The 22,142-nt window shown below is 41.8% G+C and overlaps 1 protein-coding gene across 1 annotated transcript in view; it reads right to left on the bottom strand.

Moving 5' to 3' along the window:
- Positions 1-22,142, bottom strand: part of ANXA2 (annexin A2) — a 47,051-nt gene that overhangs the window by 5,772 nt on the left and 19,137 nt on the right. Inside the window, exons 3-10 of the mRNA XM_082255650.1 lie at positions 21,065-21,167; positions 12,479-12,573; positions 11,103-11,216; positions 9,244-9,334; positions 8,788-8,867; positions 5,959-6,018; positions 3,831-3,924; positions 799-894 (exon numbers count right to left, since the gene is read on the bottom strand). Of these exons, the coding sequence (XP_082111776.1) occupies positions 799-894; positions 3,831-3,924; positions 5,959-6,018; positions 8,788-8,867; positions 9,244-9,334; positions 11,103-11,216; positions 12,479-12,573; positions 21,065-21,167 (733 nt within the window). The remainder of the gene's footprint in view (positions 1-798; positions 895-3,830; positions 3,925-5,958; positions 6,019-8,787; positions 8,868-9,243; positions 9,335-11,102; positions 11,217-12,478; positions 12,574-21,064; positions 21,168-22,142) is intronic.

Raw genomic sequence — 22,142 nt, 5'->3', positions numbered from 1 at the left:
AGTCGGGGTGTTCGTTTTTATGGAAATGTGAGCGCCAACATGTCATCTTCATATCTGGCACCCCAAAGGATGTAATGGACTCCTCTCTTCCCATAGGCTGCCCAGAGAGATTCATTACAGCATATGTGGATGTGGCTTCATCAGAAGGGGAGTATTGTTAATTCTAATGATAAAGGGGGCTAGACAGAATTATATTTATTTTTAAGAGTAAAATTTGCACTTATCCTTTAAACTAGAGGTCTCCAAACTTTCTTAACAAAGGGTCAGTTTACTGTCCTTCAGACTTTAGAGGGGCCGGATTGTGGCCATCGGGAGTACAAAATGTGCCAGCATCAGTAGAAGTAAACAATCCCCCATCATTAGTGGGAAGAATTGTGCTCCGTCATTGGTATCATTGGGCCCCATTGTTTGTGTCATTGGGAGTAATAATACCCTATCATTGGTACCATTGTGCGAAATTGTTCCCCATCATTGGTGGCTCTATTGGGCCCCTATGTTGCTGTCATTGGGAGGAACTGTGCCCCATTGCTGGTGTCTCTGGGAACAGCTTAATTTGTGCCAGTGAATAAAATAGCACCCGAAGGATTAGGGAAAGCAAAGGGCCACATCCGGGCTCCTTGACCGCAGTTTGGAGATCATTGCGTTAGACTTAACATTTATTAAATTGTATGATTCACAATTGAAGTAATTGAGAAATTGGTAAGGATATGTAACTATGTGTATCTGTGTAGAAAAATGTTTATTGAATATACTGATCCTCCTAATGATCACAGTTTAAATCTGAGACAAAAATCTTACCAAGATTAAGGAATGCATTCTCCAGGTCACCTTTCACTTCTTTCTTTATGCTCTCCTGCATGTCATATGGACTGTAGCTCTTGTACCTGTCAAACACTGGAATTGAAACAACCAACATTATTATACGATGGCAACTAAAAAAAGCTGTGAAACACATCAGGGGGAATAAACTGTCATATAGAGAACGTAAAAGCAGCACACATTGCACTTGTTAGGCACTCAGTTAACCCCTTCCCAGCCAGTGTCAATAGTACAGTGTCAGTGTACAGTATTATGACTGATCACTGTGTTAGGGTCACTAGCAATGTCAATGTCAGGTAGTGACCATCCCAAATAGTATCTGTTAGGGCCAGATTGCCCATCACCCTATCACAGTCACACAGTACCATGCTTCTATAGTTGCATACATTCCAGTATATATACCATTGTTTATAGATGCTAGAACTTTCACACAAACCAATTAATATACACCTAATGAGATTTTTTTTTTTTACCAAAGAAATGCAGCAGAATATATTTTCAGTCTTTTTTTGTTGCTATAATAAAAAAAAAAACCCCCAGTAGTGATCAAATGCCACCAAAAAAACTATTTGTGTGGAAAAAAAAAAAGATAAAATTAAATTTGCATACAGTGTTGCATGATGAAGTAGCGCAGTGCTGAATAAAAAAAAAAAAAAACTCTGTTGTCATGAAGTGGATAAAACCAGGTTAAGTGATAAATTTGCGTCTTTTTTATATGTATTTGCCCAGAGTTCAGCTTTAAATAGCCAATGTTGCAGACAAGTTGATAAATCAATAATTTTCTGCTCTCCTGAGTGAACAGCAGACAAGGAGACTCAAGCAACATCTTACAGACCTCTGGGGAGGAGGGATTTGTGTTATAAGAAGCAAGCACTCTTTTCTGCTTTTTTCAAGTACACATCCTGACCAAGTAGTGAACTAAAGCCTCGTGCACACGATCAGATTATCAGATGAATTTTCCTCCATTTTTTGTTGCATGCTAATCTCATATGGAAAGTGAAGGGGTTACTTTCATATGAAAATTCTCGTATGACAAAATTCATCTTCAGAAGTAATATATAATGTGTTGAATTGTTTTGTATGTATTCTTTTATTTCCGAGCATGTGTAGTCTTGCTCTTACAATTTTTTTCGGACGAAAACTGTATTTAATTAAATGAAAATCAGACGTTGTTCACGTACGATAAAAAATTTATAGCCTGCACATCCAGTTTTTGTCATACGAAAATTCGTAATCGGCTGTCAAAAAGAAAAATCGGCAGACCATTCATTGGACTAAATTTTACTTCCGATTTTCTTATCGTGTGTTCGGGCCTTAAGGCAGTCAAGCAAGACACCAGTATATATCACTTTACAACTTCCATGTGCAATTGTCAGCTCTCAAATTAAGGATTTAGAAAACAACATCAATATATTATTCACATGTAAAGGTTACATATAGTTACATAGTTAGTCAGATTAAAAAAAGACACAAGTCCATCTAGCTCATCCAATAAAAATCAAAAAAGAAAACACAACCATACAATCCCATATACACAATCCTATACCCACAGTTGATCCAGAGGAAGGCGAAAAACCCCAGCAAAGTATAATCCAATTTGCTACAGCAGGGGAAAAAAATTCCTTCCTGATCCCCCGAGAGGCAATCGGATATTCCCTGGATCGACTTTACCTATAAATATTAGTACCCATTTATATTATGTACACCTAGGAAAGAATCCAGGCCTTTTTTACAGCAATCTACTGAGCCGGCCAGAACCACCACTGGAGGGAGTCTTAGTGGGAGCTTAGTTGGATATTTTGTCTGCTGATGTTACTAGCGGTGGGCTTTGTTCATGAAAGTACTATATAGTCCCTTGTGGTTCCTACCATCTTTGATTCAAAACTACAATTGGAGCAAATGTTAATCTGCTCATATGCCTCGTACACCGGGCACCAGCCCATGGCCATCCACTGGGCTAAACTATCACTATCAGTCCCGGTTCACATACATGCCATGCGGGAACCAGCGTGATTCCAGTGCCGGTTCCCACATCGCTTGTCACCTGCCAGCGGCTCACACTTACATCAGTGAATGGCTACGGGTGTCAATGAAAAGTTAATGACACCCCCAGATTGTTTCGCAGATCGCAGTGCGAACTGCCAAATGTTGCAGGAATCGGATCGCATGGGTATGAACACCCATGCGATCCAATTCCAGTGCGGACCAAAAACAGGGTCCTGCACCATTTTGGTGCAAATGCGATGCAAATTCAGCCATACATTGCATTGCAGAGACATCGCATGTGATCTGCACAGCACTGCGAATCACATGCAATGGCTAACATCGCACCAAAAAAAAAAAGCAGTGTCTAGCACAGTAGGCTTCATGAAAACTCAATAAAAAAATAAAATCACTCTTTATTTCAGCATCATGGCAGAGCATAAAACCCTCCTAAATTTTCACATGGTGACATTTTTAGCCTAGTAACTTATTTTTATAGCTATGGTTGCACGCTCTATTTTTCAGGGAAAGGAAGATTAGATTAGCCGCTCTGCCAACAGATTAGAAAACAAAAGGGGTTAGCCTAAACAAAAGGTGACTTTTAGTCAAATTAATATATTTTAGCTTTTATAAGCTCTTCCCAAGTCAATGGCTGAAGGTTCTAGTTCATTGCATAGTGCCAATCATGTAACAATGGTAATCTATAGACGTGTATTAGTGCTCCTTCATTGTCCAATCACAGGGTGGGACAGTTCCTAGACCTTGCCACATTGTTCACTTGTTATGTAAACTACAGAAAAGACAGGACTTGACTATTCTGTCTGGCAGGGGAGCCTGGATCATAGGACTGGCTGACCAGAAATACAAATCAGTTTACAGATGTATTTTTATCTGTTAAGCTGTTTGTCTGGAGTTCAGCTGTAAGCAATTTGTCCCCCATGCTTTATAATAAGAGCGATCCACCAGCCTACAGCATATTTCAGGGAAATATTGTTCATTTTTAGCACAGTTTTACAATAACGCCGTACCTTTCTGTAGATGAGGAATGCTTCTTTCTGTCATGATTGTAATCCACTTGCTTACATCGGTTCCCTTTCTCTTCACTCCGGCCTCGTATAGTTCCTGTGCCGCAATAGGAATTCACAGAAGGATTAAAGCCCTGATTCTAGTTCTCATGTTATGGAAGGGTGAGTAGTTGGGTACATAGGAAGTTACAAGAATAAGTGTCCTGGTAGATCAGGGCAGAAGTTATATATTTTATTTCTCTATGAAGGTCAAAATATCATTGTACAGTGGGTATAGAAAAGAATCACCCCCCCCCCCCTTAAAAAGAATCACATTTTGTTGCTTTGCAGCCTGAAATGATGAAATCATGACAGACACAGTTTTTGTTTTATCCAGTTGTATTTACACATTGCAACTTATAACATCCAAGTGAAAGATTTAACACCAACGTGTCAAAAAAAAAAAAAATCAAAATTATAATGACTGAGCTGGAAAAAGTATCACCCTTTCCTAAAAATGACTTGTAAACTCAATCAGGTGCAGTTAATCACCTTCCTTCTCAATGGCACACAAATCCATGCAACTTTTAGCAGTGATCAGCTGTGGATTGTGAATTTTGATTAGCTCAGCATGAAAAGAGCTTTCCTGGAGCGTTTCAGTCCCTGGTAGTACAACTGAAGCAATCAATCAACTATGGTGGCAAGGCATTGTCAAAAGATCTCCCAAATACAGTAATGAAAAGGCACGAGTCAGGAGATGGATGCAAAGAAATTTCAAAGGCTTTATCAATGCCTAGAAGCACAGTAAAGTCTAAAATTAGGAAGTGGAAGGTATTTGGTACAACACAGACCCTCCCTGGATCAGGACGTTGCTCCAACTAGATGAAAAAGCCAGGAGGAAACTGGTCAAAGAGGCTACCAAGAGGCCTACAGCAACTCTGAAGCAGTTGCAGGAATTTATGACAAAGAGTGATCATTGTGTGCAACAATATTACAAATTCTCCACAAATGTGGCTTGTATAGGAGGGCTGCAAGAAAAAAAACACTCCTCAAGAAAGGCCACATGCAGTCATGACTGAGCTTTGCCAAAACGCACCTTGAAGATTTTGAGGCCACATGGAAAAATGTGTCATGTTCAGGTGAGACTAAAATTGAATAATTTAGCCTCAACACCAAATGAAATCCATCAAGATAACACCAACACTACAGTAAAGCATGGAGGTGGTAATATCCTGTTATGGGGGTGTTCTCTGCAGCATGGACTGGAGCACTTGTCAGGATAGAAGGAAAAATGGATGGGGCAAAATACCATCAAATTCTTGAGAAAAATCTGCTGCCCTCTGCCAGAAATTTGTCAATGGAAAGAAGGGATAATGACACAAAGCACACAGCAAAAATGACTGCACACTGGTTGAAGGAGAAAAAGGTGAATGTCCTTGCATGACCTAGTCAGAGCCAAGACTTAAACCCCATTAAAAATCTGTGGAATGACTTGAAGACTGCAGTCCACAAATGGTCACCATCAAATTTTCCTGAACTTGAGCAGTTCTGCAAAGAAGAGTGGGCAAATATTGTAAAGTCTAGATGTGCAAAGTTAGTAGAGACATATCCCAACAGACTAAAGGCTGCAATGAAAGTGTAGTCCAACGAGATACTGACATAAGGGAGTGATTATTTTTCCAACCCAATGATTCTGTTCTTGATTTTTTTTTTTTTTCTGACATGTTGGTGTTATATCTTTCACTCGGATGTAATAAGTTGCACTGAGCAAATACAGCTGCTGGATAAAACAAAAACTGTCTGTCTTCATTTCAGGCTGCAAAGCAACAAAATGTGATTTTAAAGGGGGGCAGCAATTTTTTTCTATACCCACTGTAAATATCTGAACCCATACTGAAAAAATCCATAAAGTAAACCTGATTATTACAGCTTCTAACTAAAGTTTCACCAGCTAGTACACTGGATAGAAGTGCTTTGCAATGGACAGTATAATGAGCCTGTCCATGTTCCTGCAAGCAACTGGAAGCCAACTGCCTCCCTTATCGCTTACAAAGGATATAAAACATTACTGACACTTTAGAGAATTAAACTTTAATATGACAAGTGTTTCTGTGTATAATTGATGATTTCTGCATGGTATAAATGGACTTACCCTGGCATCCTGGTCAATCTTCTCATAATCCACCACTGAACCATCCTCTTGCCTTTTACCCTGCACACAAACATACCAGATCACTGGTGATTAATGGGGTTACAGTTCACAAAGCAATGATACAAAAATGATACAGAGAAGACTCAAATGACATTCAGAAATCACAACCATTGTAAAATGACATACAAGACATGGCGCGGTGAGGAAATACAATGGACACCCTGTATTAGGGATGCACCGATCCGATATTAGGATCGGATATCGGCACCGATATGGCCATAATAGCTGGATCGGTAAAAATATACAGATCCACGGGCCGATCCGGTTTTGCTCTTTACATAGCTATGAGGGAGCAGAGAACAGCTGTCAAAGAAGAAAAAAAAAAGAGCCTCCTGCAAATGCCTGTCAGTCTCCCAGTTAAGTAAACACAATGAATACAAAGTATCTTTTCGTTCCACCAGAGGAGGGAAGTTTAACCTCTTAAATGCACAATTGTTACAAGGTATCTGCCGATACCGATCCGGAAGTATTATTTTGTTATAAACTCACAAAACAGTACTTCCAGATCGAACTCGGGATTGGCGATTTCACAAAGCAAAAGATCGGCATCGGGACCAAAAAAGTCGGATCGGTGCATCCTTACCCTGTATAGGAAGACGTCTACATTTATAGAATCCTATTATATTGGAATGCAATGATTATTTATGTAAATATTAACATTGGCCATTATTAGTGCATTACTAGTGATTATTTAATCTGTATAAAAATTTACAACCTAATTGTACAATCTCCAATCTGATTGGTTATAAATAGAGCAGACTGTTTAGAGGAATTTCCTAGTTGATGATAACTATCCTAATATTAGAAATAATCAACTCCAATCAAACTCTAATTTGTGATAGTTCCCATTATCAATTGGATTACTAAATGTTTGGAGTGACTATCGCAAGTGGTTGTATCTATTAATAATAATCTATTCATGGAAGGATGGGCAGATCATGAAATCACCTACAAAATATTCCCATCTGTAGCCGACATAAAGGAATACTTATATGCTCAGATGATTCTCTACAAGGAGACCAGTCTAAGCATTACTTTTTAGGCTCTATTCACACCTATGTAGTTTGCTTTTGAGTGTTTCTGCAGTGCTTTTTTTTCGGTCTTTTACCGCGATTCTGTTGCGATTTTCGCAATCACGGTAAAAACACTCTACGTGCTTTTCTGCAGCTTCTCCATTGAAGTCTATCTAACCAAAAAAAGCACCATTTTGTGTTTAAAAAAAAGTCCCTGACCCTTTCCTAAAACGCAGAGGCACAAAAATGCATTGATGTGAACGTGTTCCATAGGAACCCATGTTAAAAATAATGTCTTGATTTTCTGCAAAAAGCATGAAAAAATACATTAGTGTGAATAGAGCCTAATAGTCTGCCTGTGTATGGGGCACTCTTGTGAGGAAAAAAGAAGCATGAACAAGCAACAGAATTTATTAAAAAAGTTTTAGAGACTTCTTCTTCTTTCTGATACCCTATGTGGTTGTTCAAGGACTGCTCCTTTTTCATCAAGTTAGAACATCCACTTGCTGTTCACATACAAAAGTGTAAATGACACCGGAGCAAGGATTAAAGCAAACCAAATAATGTGTGGGATTTTGGACTGCTGCTCCTGACCCTCTGAAAATGCTAGTTTATGGGCTGATATGCTGACACAAAGGTTTCAGTTTTTCCAGAGCAAGAATATAAATCAGTAAAGTAGACAAAAGTCATTACCACTACACACACACATCTGTGCAAAAGTCTTAGGCACGTGTGACCACCCTTTGCTTTAAAAACAGCATCAATTCCTCTAGGTACACTTGCAAACAGTTTCTGAATGAAATTGGCAGCTAGGCTGTTCATCTTGGAGAACTAACCACAGACTTGACAATATTGAGATCATGGCTCTGTGGGGGCCAAACTTTCATTTCCAGACTCCTTTGCTTGTTCTTCTTTACACTGAAGATGGTTCCCTAATGACATTGGCTGTATGTTTGGGGTCATTGTTCTGCTGCAAAATAAATTTGGGGCAAATCACATGCCTCCCTGATGGTACTGCATGATGGATAAGTATGATCTGTATGTCTCAGCATTGAGGACACCATTGATCCTGACCAAATCTCCACATCTTCAACTCCATTTGCAGAAATGTAGCTCCAAACTTGCAAGGAACCTCCACTATGCTTCACGGATGCCATACCATCAGGGAGGGGTGTGACCCTCAAACATACAGCCAGTGTCATTAGGAACTATTCTCATTGTAAAGAACAAGGAGCACTGGAAATGATGGTTTGGCTCCCACAGAGCCCTGATCTCAACATTATTTAGTCTGTTTGGGATGACACGAAGAGACCGAAGGATTTGAGGCAGCCTACATCCACAGAAGATCTGTGGTTAGTTCTCCAAGATGTTTGGAACAACCTACCTGCCGAGTTCCTTCAAAACCTTCAATGTGCAAGTTTACCTAGAAGAATTGATGCTGCTTTAGACCATGGATGATCACACCAAATATTGATTTGATTTAGATTTCTCTTCTGTTAATTGATAAAAATAGACTATTAAAGGAAAAGTACAGCCAAAGCTTGTTTGTGGCTGTACTTCTCCTATGGATTACATAAGTATAGTTCGTTTTACACTCCTGTGACCTGTTTTCAGCACACATCAGGCTGAAGCCCACTCTCTGAGGATGTCACAGAGCCGGTTTATATATATATATATATAGACACACACACACACACCTTTTACTCCAATGCCATTTCTAGGTTGATGAAAAAGAATGTTTCTGTAGGTCACTCACCTTAGCAAGTGCCACCATCAGTTTCCTGAAGTCCCCTGATGTGTCAGAAACAATGTCTTTCTCCAATTCTGTCTTGTATACTGAAAGAGAAAAAAAAAAAATATATTCTGGTCATTATAAACACTTTGAGGACCTACAGTATATTGCAATATTCTACACTAGGCATGTATTTACATCTACACACCACTAGGTGTCCCACTAACCCACCTCAATCGTTCGAGCTGATGTGTTGGGCCCGTATTAAAGGAAGAAGGGGTAAAAGTCACAGGGACAGGATTAATAAAATCATTTAGAACAGTTGAAATGTTTACTTTTATTTTAATAACTAATGGATTAATGACAGATGGAATGAGTAGCTTGTATTGGCATGGCTTTCACCTTTTTATCCTCCAATTTGTATTAATCGCATAACATATGTCTGTCTTAATTATGTTAGTGAAGTTTGCCAACACTCACACTCTCTGTATGCAGCCTGGATTGCGTGTAGTTCGTTGTTATCTCGTGAGCAAATGATTTCAATAAGTGTGTCTTCATCTGTACCCAAGCCCTAAAAATTTAAAGTCAGCATTTTATTAGAAATATATTTAAACACTAAACAATAACAAAGTTACTTTTTAACACCATGTTTCTTGTGTAACTCAAAGCGTTCTTAGGCCCCATTCACACTTGTGCGACTTGGGACTGCAAAGTCGCACCCCATGATTTCCAATGAGTATTGTTCATTTCATTGCAACTTCAAGTTGCAGCGACTTCAAAGTAGTCCCTGCACTACTTTGTCCGACTTGGGAGTCCATAGATCTACACAGGCATTGCTTCAAGTCGTGTGACTTTCAGGTTGCACAAGTGTGAAAGGGGCCTAAAGGTGTAGTAATGCACGTTCAACAACATGTTACATGCATCGGGGCACCTAACGTGTAGTGAGCTGCCAGTAACGACATATGCACCTTTTCATGTGCGTTAGTCTGTTCAAATGAATGGGCTGTCTTAACGCAATACATATTGATGTAAAACACACTGTAAGATGCATTCACAAGCATGCACTAATGCATTGCAACCGTGTGAATGGCCCATAAGACAAGCAGCCCCTCAGATGAAATATTATTGCAGAATAATGATAGTTCTACTCACTTCATGTGAACTCTCAAAATAAAGTGTAAAATAATTAAAAAGACTCTGTTGCTGTGCTTAAGACGACTCCTAAACCAAATCACAATGAAGCAAAAAGATTACTTTATAAAGCTCCCCGAGCTTGATAAAGTAATATTTTGACTTCATTGTGATTTGGTACTACAGAAGAACGCCATCACTACAAAGACAAACTTATCTCAGAAACTGGTGTAGCAGTTCCCTTTTATATACTACAGTATAAAGAAAAGTATGTGAATCCCTTGGAAATAACTACTCTTAATCGGATGTCTTCAGAGAGCTCTTTTTTTGTGGAGGATGGTTCACATCAGCTGATGTTTCTTATGAACAGCAATCTTAAAATGTGTAATGTCCTTTCACACGGGCGCCTCTGCTAAGCAGAATCTGCTTGCTCAACGGGGGACCTCTCCACTGATCCCCACTAAGTAAGATGACACAGTCCCACTCTCCTCTATGAGGCAAACGGATGGAAACAAACCGCCTGTCAATTTCCTTCTAATCCGATCCCCGGAAGGATGGAAAATAGGACCACCACCATCAGATCGGATCGGATGGAGACGGTTGTCAGAGATCACATGTCCGCTGACATCTGCCACTCCATAAAGGATAATGCAGGGTCCCATCAGGCCTGCCTGAAAAACTGACAGGTGGATCTGATCGGACAGCCCATACAAAAGTGGCCTTAGGGTGTCTTCTTTATTAATATAGCTCTAAACCTCACCTCCAAACTCATTTCATTATTTGGACTCCAGGTGTTCAAACTACTGACTCCAATTTGTTTTTTTTTTTTTTTTTAAGTAATTAGTCTATGGGTTCACTTACTTTCTCCTCCAGCACTGTGAAGGTATAATAGGTGTGTTCAATAAAGACATGAGAAATAAGAACTGTTTGTGTGTTATCAGCTTAAGCACACTGTGTTTGTCTATTGTTGTGACTCAGATGAGGATCAGATGACATTTTATGGCAAATTACTGCAGAAAACCAGTAAATTCCCTGGAGGTTCACACACCCCTACATATACTACGGTCTCAGTAAGGTCATTATAGTGGATGTTCTGGGGAAAAAAAACGTAATGATCCTGAAGTTAGTGACACCAGCATGCTGTTGGTCACATTGTTGGCGTAGATGTCATTTCATTTTTAACTGAGCAAAAATCCCTGGTCACTTGCCTTCATTGCAGATTTTAGCTCTGAAGCATCATACTGAGCCCGTGTCTTCATCAGTCCAAGGATCAGGGTCTCCAGATGTCCGGAGAGAGCACCTTTGAGTGCAGAGGGGAGATCCTAGAGAGAAAACAGATGGTTTCATTTACAGTAATGGATCATCATGCTTGTGTTATAATTAGCCTGGTGGGGACAAGTGAAACACTAAGGGCTCATTTATGTAAGTGCTGTCCACTGAAGAACGATCTGCAATGAGCGCTTTTCAGAGTGTGTTTAACAAGAAGTGAGGAGGCAATATGTCAAATGGTCACTGCCTCCATCAACCCCTGAAAACCTGCACCACTGCATTGCAACTGTTTGCATTGCACGTGACTGCAGGGCAGTTGTGGCACGGCCCCAATCATTCAAATGGGTTGTTTTCTGCAGGCGGTACTGCCTGAGGAACGTGATACAGGGGCATAATTCTTGCCACGGTGGGGCAAGTATGCAACTATGTCCAACTTCTTTTGCAGCAAGGGGAAGTAGCAGTAAAATGCAGCTCAACTGCCTGTTTTTACCACCCCAAGCACAATGGTAATCGCAGCCTAAAACCATATTATTCACCTATCAATTTCAAGAACTTCACATTAGCAAGTTTGTCTCAAAATGCCATCAAAATAAATGTTTCTAGTGCTAGATTTAGGCTCTGTTCAGATCTGTGACACCTGTGTTTAAGCAGCCCATTCATTTCAATGTGCTATCCTTCTCACATAAACCCAGGGAGAGAAGTCCCTGACCCTTCTGCTGCTGCACCATACGGTTTGGTATTGTTCCATGCCTGGAGGGGTCATTTAGAATTAACAGCACTCACATGCATCTGTTTAAAGTGGTTCTAAAGCAAGGATTTTCACCCTAATGCATTCTATGCATTAAGGTGAAAAACCATCCGTGCTGCAGAACCCCCTTTTTCTTACCTGAGCCCAATCCAGCAATGTGCACGAGTGCAGAGGCTCCCACCGCTGTCTCTCCTCATTGGACAGATTGATAGCAGTGGGAACAATTGGCTCTCGTTGCTGTCAATCAAATCTAGTGACATGGGGTCTGTGTCCATAGACACAGCAGTGGGACTTGGGAGTGAGAAATATGCAATATGACAAAAGCGGTTGTCCCTGGGGGTACGCAATAAAGAGGAGGGGCCTGGAGCACCGACTGGGGACCGTAGAAGAGAGAATCAGGGCTGCTCTGTGCAAAACCATTGCACAAAGCAGGGAGGTATAGGCATGTTTGTTGCCGGTGGGTCAGGAAAACACGCGATTATGCGCATGTTCACAGCCCGTAATGTGAACCTAGCCTCATATATCCTGAGAGAGGATTAGGAAGAACATTTCCCTAGGAGGATGTACCTTCTTGGTCCTCCTCTGATAAGCAAACGCGATGTCCTGCCTCTGATCATTGGTGCGGTTTGTTAGAATGCTGATGATTGTTAGTTCATCCACACCTGAAATAAAACGTTATAACATTAGTCTTGTACTGAATGCATAATAAAATATACAGTTACATATCCTATGGAGCCTCTGTGGAACCCTATGGACAATTTACTCATCCGTTAAAGGGGTGCTAAACCCCCCCACAACTGTTATAGTACTCAAACTTCTATTTATGCACTCTGATTGCTGTCTGTTTTTTGGAATACATGGAAAAACTCAAACATTTATGGAAAAATACATACCTAAAGAAAAAGAAAATTACAAAGGCATTAAAGTACAGCTAAATGCAGCATGCTCATGTTAGTAAGCCATTCTATAAACACCTCAAAGTTACACATGGTAATAAATATAGCAAATGAGATTATGATTTTCCTATAGATGCAATTGGGGTCTCTAATCCCCCCATCATTCCTCCTCTGCTTGATAATGCAAGTGATGGTGGGAGGAGTTCTGCAGAGCTAGCACTTAATTTCCTTTCACTGTGCTATCTTCTGCTTCTCCCACAGCGAACTACAGTTCCCTTGACTTCTAAGGGTCCTTTCACAGGGGGCGGACCGTTTTTTGATCAGCTCCGGCATTTTTTTTTTTTTCTTTTACTACGGACACGGATGACACTTGTGTCATCCGGTCCGTATGTCCGTTCATAATCCCATCCGTTTGCGGATGATAAACGGAGATAATGTATGTCAATGTGATTGACACCGCTGATATCCGTTTTTGCGTCCATCCTGTTTTTTTAAATGGAAGAAAAATAGGGTTCTTTTCCGTTCCAAAAAAACTGAACTGATAGGAAAGGACGCAAATCGGATGTCAGTGGATGGTCATCCGCTGACATCAGCAATCCCATTGACATGCATTATGTCCGTTTTTCATCCGCAAAAAAATGGGAAGAAAAACGGACCTACGGACCGCCCGTGTGAAAGGACCCTTATGCTTTCTATCATTGTTCAGTCTACTGTACATAACACACGGCCCCCTGTCAATCAATAGCTGGGTGTGTGTTATGTAAAACCGAGTCATCATGATCCGAGATGTGCGGCTACAGCAGGGCTCTCAGTGAAAGGTAGAATAGACAGGAACAGGCTTTATAGGGATAGGCTTTAAGGGACGATTAGAAATATAAAAGAAGTGCGCTATTCTGTAAAGAGCGTGATCATAAATCACTGATGTAAAATGGATCTATCACTAAAGACCTGAAAAAACACACAGTGGTCTCTAGTGTAGAATTGTCCAACCAGATGGATGCTACATAATACAAGTCCCGTGCAATAAATTGTGGTTCTAAGAAAAAACCCCTCCACATGCAAGGTTTGCGGCCGCCGGCCCTGTAGATTGGCATCCCTGCTGTCTAGTGGGGGCAGGAGCACGCCGCCAGTGGCGCACGCTCGCCTCCCCAGCACCACTCCTGTGAACCGACCCATACGTCAATTTGCGCAGCCGAGCCAGCCTGCCACAGTATATATGGGGCGGGCGGTCGGCAAGTGGTTAATGAACGCAGATTACAAGCTTAGGTCTTCAGTGTTCTAGCACACCATTTACAAAGCCACAATATAAAACACAGGTGGGAAGTACTGACATTAAAGAAGAGGAGTTAGAACCTTCTGCAAGTGTTTGCCTTAGGCATAAGCACAGAGGACAAACACAATGAAAATACAAATGCAATAATAAGGAATGTGTGATGCCCACAGGTAGGATGCTCATTCCAGTGGTGGGATGTAGGTACAGTGGGGAAAATAATTATTTGATCCCCTGAGATTGAATATCAACCAAAAACCTATTAAAAAAAAAAACAACAAAAAACACATGATACAAATGTTAAAAATTGAGTTGCAGTTCAGTGAGTAAAATAAGCATTTGATCCCCAACAACTAACAATAATTCTGGCTCCCACAGTTTGGCTACAGTATGTGCTGATGTGGTACACAGATTAGTCCTGTCAGAAGGCGCTCCGAACAACAACTTGTTATGTGTATAAAAGACACCTGTCCACAGAATCTCTTTCTTCCATTCAAACCTCAATATCATGGGCAAGACCAAAAAGCTGTCCAAGGATGTCAGAGACAAGATTGTAGACCTGCACAAGGCTGGAATGGGCTACAAGACCATCAGCAAGAAGCTTGGTGAGGAGACAACTATTAGAGCGATTATTCGCAAATGGACGAAATATAAAATAACCATCAATCGCCCTCAGTCTGGAGCTCCATGCAAGATTTAGCCTCATGGGGTAAGGATAATGATGAGAAAAGTGAGGGATCAGCCCAGAACTACACAGGAGGAGCTTGTGAATGATCTCAAGGCATTTGGGACCACAGTCACCAAACAAACTATTGGTAACACAATAAACCACCATGAATTGAAATCCTGCAGTGCCCGCAAGGTCCCCCCCCCCCCTTCTCAAGAAGGCACATGTACAGCCTTGTCTGAAGTTTGCCAATGAACATCTAAATGATTTAGGGAAGGATTGGGAGAAAATGTTGTGGTCAGATGAGACCAAAACTGAGCTCTTTGGCATCACCCTGACTCGCTTTGTTTGGAGGAAGAGAAATGCTGACTATGGCCCTAAGAACACCATCTCTACAGTCAAGCACGGAGGTGGAAACATTATGCTTTGGGGCAGTTTCTCTGCTACAGGTACAGGCTGACTTTGCCGCAGCGGTAGTGTCAACTGAACTGCACTTTCTGGATCAGCCTTCTCTGTGAGCCTCTGACTCATGCATGGCCGGCCCCTCACGGCTCCCCCGGGTCCAGGCTCGCCGTACCGGATATGACGTCAGGCCGCCACTGACGGACCTACACGCCGTTACCTGGAAGAAGGCTTGAGCGAGCACGGGAGGGAACGCCAAATGAGGACTCCAGGCGCCGGCTGAGTCATGAAATAATACACAGAGGTATGAACTTATCATTACTTTGGCTGTACTTTTCCGTTTACCGCTACCCTTTTGCAACATTACGGAGGACTTTGAATTGAGCACTTACATCGTTGCATGCATACTCTGGGCAGTTAATTTGAATTCTCAAAACAGTCAGCATTCCGTTCTCAGGATTGGAATTTACATCCTTCTGCCAACACTGAACGTTCTCACCGGAGGTGCATATACCATCCCTGGCACTCCTTTCTTTATGTGGAATCATCCTCAATTTGACTTTTACTTCAATTTTTTAAGCAAAGGCTTGATGTCTTATAGCAGATAATTAGCACACCTGAATGGCTGAGCAACTACTTACATTCCACTAATATTCAGGAATTGTTCCAGACTGTCAATTTCATGCCATTCACATTGTTTGTCCAGTGATAGTGTGTTACACACGTCTGATCTACAGGATAACCATTGGTGTGTCTGTCTATAGACCCTCCTTAGATGATCATATAGCAGATTCCACTTTCATGCTGCATATGGTAGTATACTGATTTGTATTAGCCTGATTTACTTAATTATCAGCTCTAGGCTCCAGTTATGTGCATCTTCTCTTGTTGGTTTTAATTGCTTTTATATTGTGGTGGTTTGTGTCTTCACATGTGCAAACTACTTTCACCAGGCACAAGTGCCTAATAAATATATATCATTTTTAGTATCATACATACATTTCTGTCTCATTGGTACTGTCAGTTGATCGCTTTTTTGTGGGGGTGGGTTGGAGGGCTATCCTTCCACCTACCCACTTCCCCCCTTTTTTCTTTTTTTTTTTTCTTTTTTGTTCACATATGCCGGGATCAACAGGTACCGGATGAGTCATCTATATTTTTGTTTGATATTTTCTATTCTTTTTGACCTATATCAGAGGCCAATACGGGAACACATTCACTTTATTTTTCATTGACTTTGCCGCATTAAGGGGCCAATAGACATGTCATGTATTGTAAAATCTTGGACGAGAACCTTCTTTCCTCAGGCAGAACACTGAAGATGGGTCGTGGATGGGTCTTCCAGCCTGACAATGACCCAAAACATCCTGCCAAGGCAACAAAGAAGTGGCTCAAGAAGAAGCACAATAAAGGTCAAGGCGTGGCCTAGCCAGTCTCCAGACCTTAATCCTATAGAAACATATTTGAGTTAACTGAAACTTCCAGTTGCCAAGCGACAGCCAAGAAACCTTAAAGTGATACTAAAGTCTTGTTGTTTTTTTTTTTCTTTAAAAATAACAAATATGTTATACTTACCTCAACTGTGCAGTGGTTCTGCACAGAGAAGCCTAGATCCTCCTCTTCTTAGGTCCCTCACTCCTGTCGAGTGTCCCTACAGCAAGCAGCTTCCTATGGGGGGACTCGAGCGGAGCCGCAGCCATGTGTGTCTATTTAGACACGTAGCCGCAGTTCGGCCCCGCTCGCTCTCTCTTTTCATTGGCTAACTGACATTGATTGACAGCAGCGGGAGCAAAGGGTGCCGCTGCTGTGCCTCATCGCTGGATCGAGATGGGGCTTAGGTAAGGATTATAGGGCTGCAGCACACTGAGGGTTTTTTTTTTTAATCTTAAAGAGGAGTTCCGCCTTCCCCTAAAAAAATTAAAGGTCAGCAGCTACACATACTGTAACTGAAGACTTTTAATATCAGGACACTTACCTGTCCTGGAGTCCAGTGATGTCGGCACCCAAAGCCAATTTTGGTATCGGCCCTTGGGTTCTGCCGCCGCCATTCTGGGAAAGGGAACCCGGCAGTGAAGCCTTGCGGTTTCACGGCCGGGCCCCTACTGCGCATGGGCACAGCGCGCTGTGCATTCCTATTGGCTTGGCGTCAGGGGGAAGGAGGAGGAGGGGGCCGAACTTCCGGGACACTGTGCTGCGGCCCGTGTCCCGGAAGAGGGAAAGGAGTACCTGTCAAAAACGGGTACCCGTTCCCCCCTGAAAGGTGCCACATGTGGCACCGCAGGGGGGCAGGAAGCAAAATAGCGGAAGTTCCATTTTTGGGTGGAACTCCACTTTAATGCACAGAATGCATTAAGAGAAAACAAATAAAAAATCTGCATATAGAATCACTTTTAGGATTTAATGAAGATCTGTAAAGAAGAGTGGACAAAATCCCTCCTGAGATGTGTGCAAACGTGGTCACGAAGTACAAGAAACGTCTTACCTCCGTGCTTGCCAACAAGGGTTTCTCCCCCAAGTACCAAGTCATATTTTTCTTGGGGATCAAATACTTATTTTATTCACTGAACTGCAACTCAATTTATAAGATTTGTATGGTGTGTTTTTTATCTGGATTTTTGGTTGATATTCTGTCTCTATCATTTGAAATACACCAATAATAAAAATTATAGACCCTTTCATTTCTTTGTAAGTGGGCAAGCATAGAAAATCTGCAGGGGGTCAAATAATAATTTTCCCCAGTATATCACACCCTACATGAGGTCCGGCTGGTGGAAGACCACTCAGGGTAAAGTACAGGCTTCATATCCAGCAAAGTAATGGCTTTTATTTTTAGCCATCTGAATAATACATTGTCTGCGCACTTTCTGCACTCACATGTCTCTGTAGAAAACAAATAAATACAATTATCTTGAGGCCCTGAACATCCCTGATTGTAGCAGATAAGAAATGGTTTCTCTAATTAGGTTTCAAACTGCAGCCATTAAGGCTCAAGGCCAGTAAAGAAAGCGTCAAGCCGCAATTAGAATAAAAATAAAATCTAGCAGCAATTTATAGAAGTACAACAACCAACACTCTTCTCTATTTGTGGTAAAGGATAGAAAACGGATTTATTCAGGATTGTTCCATCATGATATAATCAAGGAAAAGCAGAGCCAAGAGGAAATTGGAGCAGTTTCCTCGATTCCATGGTTTTCCTGGCCCAGGTACAGCAGCTCCTCTGTGTAAACATCTCGCTCACAATTGCTCTCTTAGGGCCTCTAACAATTGCGGCCACATCCCATTATAGAGGCCACATCCCATTATAGAGGACACCTGGAATGCAGAGGAAGGAGAGGACCAGACTGCTGCCAATAAGAGCAAATATGAGAGAGTCATGTGGAATGGACAAACAAGGAAGATAGGAGAATGGAACATGAAACGATAGAGGCTACACCTATGTCTACAGCCCAACCGTCACAATACGTGCACATTGATCACACCATCAACACCTCTATTATCATGGTCCGAAGCTCCATGGGTTAAAAAAAATATATATATAACAAGTGTTGGTAGGATCAACAAGTAACCCCATTTTTTTTTTTTTTACATTTTCGTAATAAAATCAATATTTTTATCATTTTGTTTTCAATAATTATTTGCTGCTAAAAAACGAGGGATTTTTTTTCTCTTTTTTTATTCTCTTCCTCGTTTTGAAACTGTTTTGGGGTGTGCAGCCCTCTCCTCCCTACATGTGCTTTTCCAATTTTTCAACAGGTAACCTTGGGAGGGTAGATGCAAACAAAATAAACACACTTTGGCTTCTTTCACACTGGCGCTCCGTATGTCCGTATATCACCCCATCCGTTTGCGGGTGATATACGGACATAATGCATGTCAATGGGATTGCGGATGTCAGCGGATGACCATCCGCTGACATCCGATTTTCGTCCTTTCAGTTCTGTTCCGTTTTTTGTAACGGAACAGAACCCTATTTTTCCTCCGTTTAAAAAACGGAAAGGACGCATAATCGGATGTCAGCGGTGTCATCCGCTGACATCCGCAATCCCATAGACATACAAACGGATGGGATGATATGCGGACATACGGACCGGGTGACACAAGTGTCATCCATGTCCGTAACAAAAAAAAAAGTGCCGGAGCGGACCAAAATACGGTCCGCCCCGTGAGAAAGAAGCCTTTAATGTCAAAGCAGTTTCTGCCAATAGCGCTACTTTACCAAATGGATGTTTTTAAATGAATGCTTCTTAAGGCTCGTACACACTATTAACCATTTCTGGACCGGGAGATTTTCCCCCTTAATGATCAGGCCATATTTTGCAATTCGGCACTGCGTTACTTTAACAGACAATTGCACGGTCGTGCGAAGCTGTACCCAAATAAAACTGATGTTCCCCACAAATAGAGATTTCTTTTGGTGGTATTTGATCACCTCTGTGATTTTTATTTTTTGTGATATAAACAAAAAAAGAGCGACAATTCTTAAAAAAAAAAAAAAAAACAATATTTTTCACTTTTTGCTATATAACATTCTCAAAAAAAAAAAAAAAAATGTAAAAATCTACATTTTTTAGCATTTTAGGCCAATTTGTTTTCTGCTACATATTTTTCAGCAGCATTATCGAACGATCTGTCGTCTGTTTTTTGTGGCATGCTAGTCTGATGTGGAAAGTGAAGAGGTTATTTTCATACGAATTTTCCCATACGACAGAATTCTACTTCAGAAGTGATGTCATGTGTTGGATTGCTTTGTATGTGTTCTTTCATCTCTGAGCATGACTAGTCTTGCTCTTAAGATTTTTTTCCGTCGAAAACTGTACTAATGAGACGAAAATCGGACGTTGTGTTGATGGACGATAAAAATTTTATAGCCTGCACATCGACTGTCGAAAGTACCATACTAACAATCCGAAAATCGGCATATCGGTCGTCGGACGAAATTTCCCTTCAGATTTTCTTGTCGCGTGTACGGGCCTTAAGAAACACTATTGAGATCAGCAAGTTATATTATGCAATATCAGAAGAAATCCACATAGGCATGTCAGAACTCCTCTGTAACCACAAGAAAAGACACCAGTACTGGGTGGGGGATACTTCACAGGAGCAGGAATGTATGTACATTGATCACCTTTAAGAAGGTTAACCCTGACATCTGATAAAAAGTGCAGGCGCCTGAACTGTTTTCTGCTGCAATAAAGCAGAGAACGGCGGTCACAGTCCACTGGACTTTGTGCAGAGAAAACCAGACATAGCACAGTAGTCATGTGAAGAGCTTCATGTAATCAACCGCAGTCACCATCATTAGCAGCAATTAACTAAATCAGAAATAACGTTAATAACTACGTTATATTAATGTCGACAATGTGTCTTGTAACCATAGCAGTCAGGCCACATAACGCCATATCAATCCTACTGCTAACCATACACAGCTTGAATTTCAGCAAATTTCTGCTGACTTGGCTGAACTTTGAGCCATGAGTGGCCCGGTTGGCTCTGCCCAGCTCAACAAAAGTAAAAAAAAAAAAAAACAATCATCATCGCTGGGTGGAAAATTGTCAGTGACTGCATGCAGTCACTGTTTGGGTTTTCAGTAAGACACCTGTCGGCTGTCTGAATACAACTGCAGTGGAGGTTCCTCCATCTACGAGGTTTAGCATGGATGATTTTCTCTGGGTTAGCCCCTGGGATAAATGAGGAAAATCAAAGCATGTATGGCCGGCTCAAGTTACACAAGCATTTTCTTAGCAATCAGATATTTACAATTAAATACAAAGTCCAATGCTGATTATCTTTTGTTTGCATTTCCCATGCGCTCTGAGAAATGCTTTCATTTTGTCACATTACAGACCACAGCATTTATCTGGAGCTAAACACGTCAATAACTGCTCAGTGTGTGTAATCAACTTTGGAAGGGCACCTACCTTTAGTCTTAATGGCAGTTTCCAGGGCGGCAGCATCTTTCTCGGCATCAAAGTTGGTGGAAGGCCTGACAGTACCAAGAGCTTGCTGGGTGGAGCAGGATTGCTGCAGATGGAGTTAGAAAATCAGTTCAGTAATAGGAATCAGGTGGTTACAGAGAATCAGTTGGAAAGGATTTCAATATAGCACATAGAATTACAGAGGCTCTAAGACGGGTTGGCAACCTACAGCCCACAGGCAGCACCCGGCCCGCCACTGCTAATAGTCCGGCCCGTTAGTGCCCACGTGCACCCGGCCCGCATACATTTTCCTTGTACAGCGGCCGGTATCACAGGGCTGGATGGGGGCCGGAGCTGCTGGAGTTCATTTTTTACAATAAACAGCAGGTGATTGGTTACCGGGAGATCCTAGAAACCAATTACCAGCCTGTTAATGTGTAAAGTTAATATTAGCAGTTCCTGCCCCCAACCAACCCTGTGATACCGGCCAATCTCTGCTCTGCTGTACACCTGTGTAAAGCAGGAGAGTTCTACCAACACAGTGTGTGTGTTTGGGGTGCAGAGGACACTATGGGGGTACAGAGGACACTACTGGGGGGGGGGGGGCGATACAGGGGACAGAGGACACTGCTATGAGGGAGGGGGCAGAGAGGACACTGCTGTGGGGATACAGAGGACACTGCAATAGGGGGACCCTATTAGGGACCCCATCTCCCCCGGGGACAAGGACCCCATCTCCCCCTAGGGCAGGAACCCCCATTTTCCCTATGGACAGCAACTTCATCTCCAGACCATGCTGGCGGGCAGGGCTAGCGTCAGCCACCCTTGGGTGCCAGGGTGGGGAGGGAGCAGTAAGATGCAAATCCCCAGCCACATGCTCCCTCAGGGTGACCTGGTTTGTATTAGTGAAGCAAACCTGTACTGTTATTATTACTATGTTAGGATTATTATTATCTTCATTTAGTAGCAGGTGAATGCGGCCCTCCAGGCATTCACATACATTGAATCTTGGCCCTTAAAGAGGTGTTCCAGCCTCCCCTCTCACCCTCCAAAAATTAAAAATCAGCAGCTACACATACTG

The sequence above is a fragment of the Pelophylax lessonae genome (assembly GCF_965119305.1).
Source record: "Pelophylax lessonae genome assembly, chromosome: 4".
Taxonomy (NCBI): Eukaryota; Metazoa; Chordata; class Amphibia; order Anura; family Ranidae; genus Pelophylax; species Pelophylax lessonae.
The sequence above is the reverse complement of the archived record's forward strand: the minus strand, read 5'-3'. Positions and strand labels throughout refer to the sequence as shown.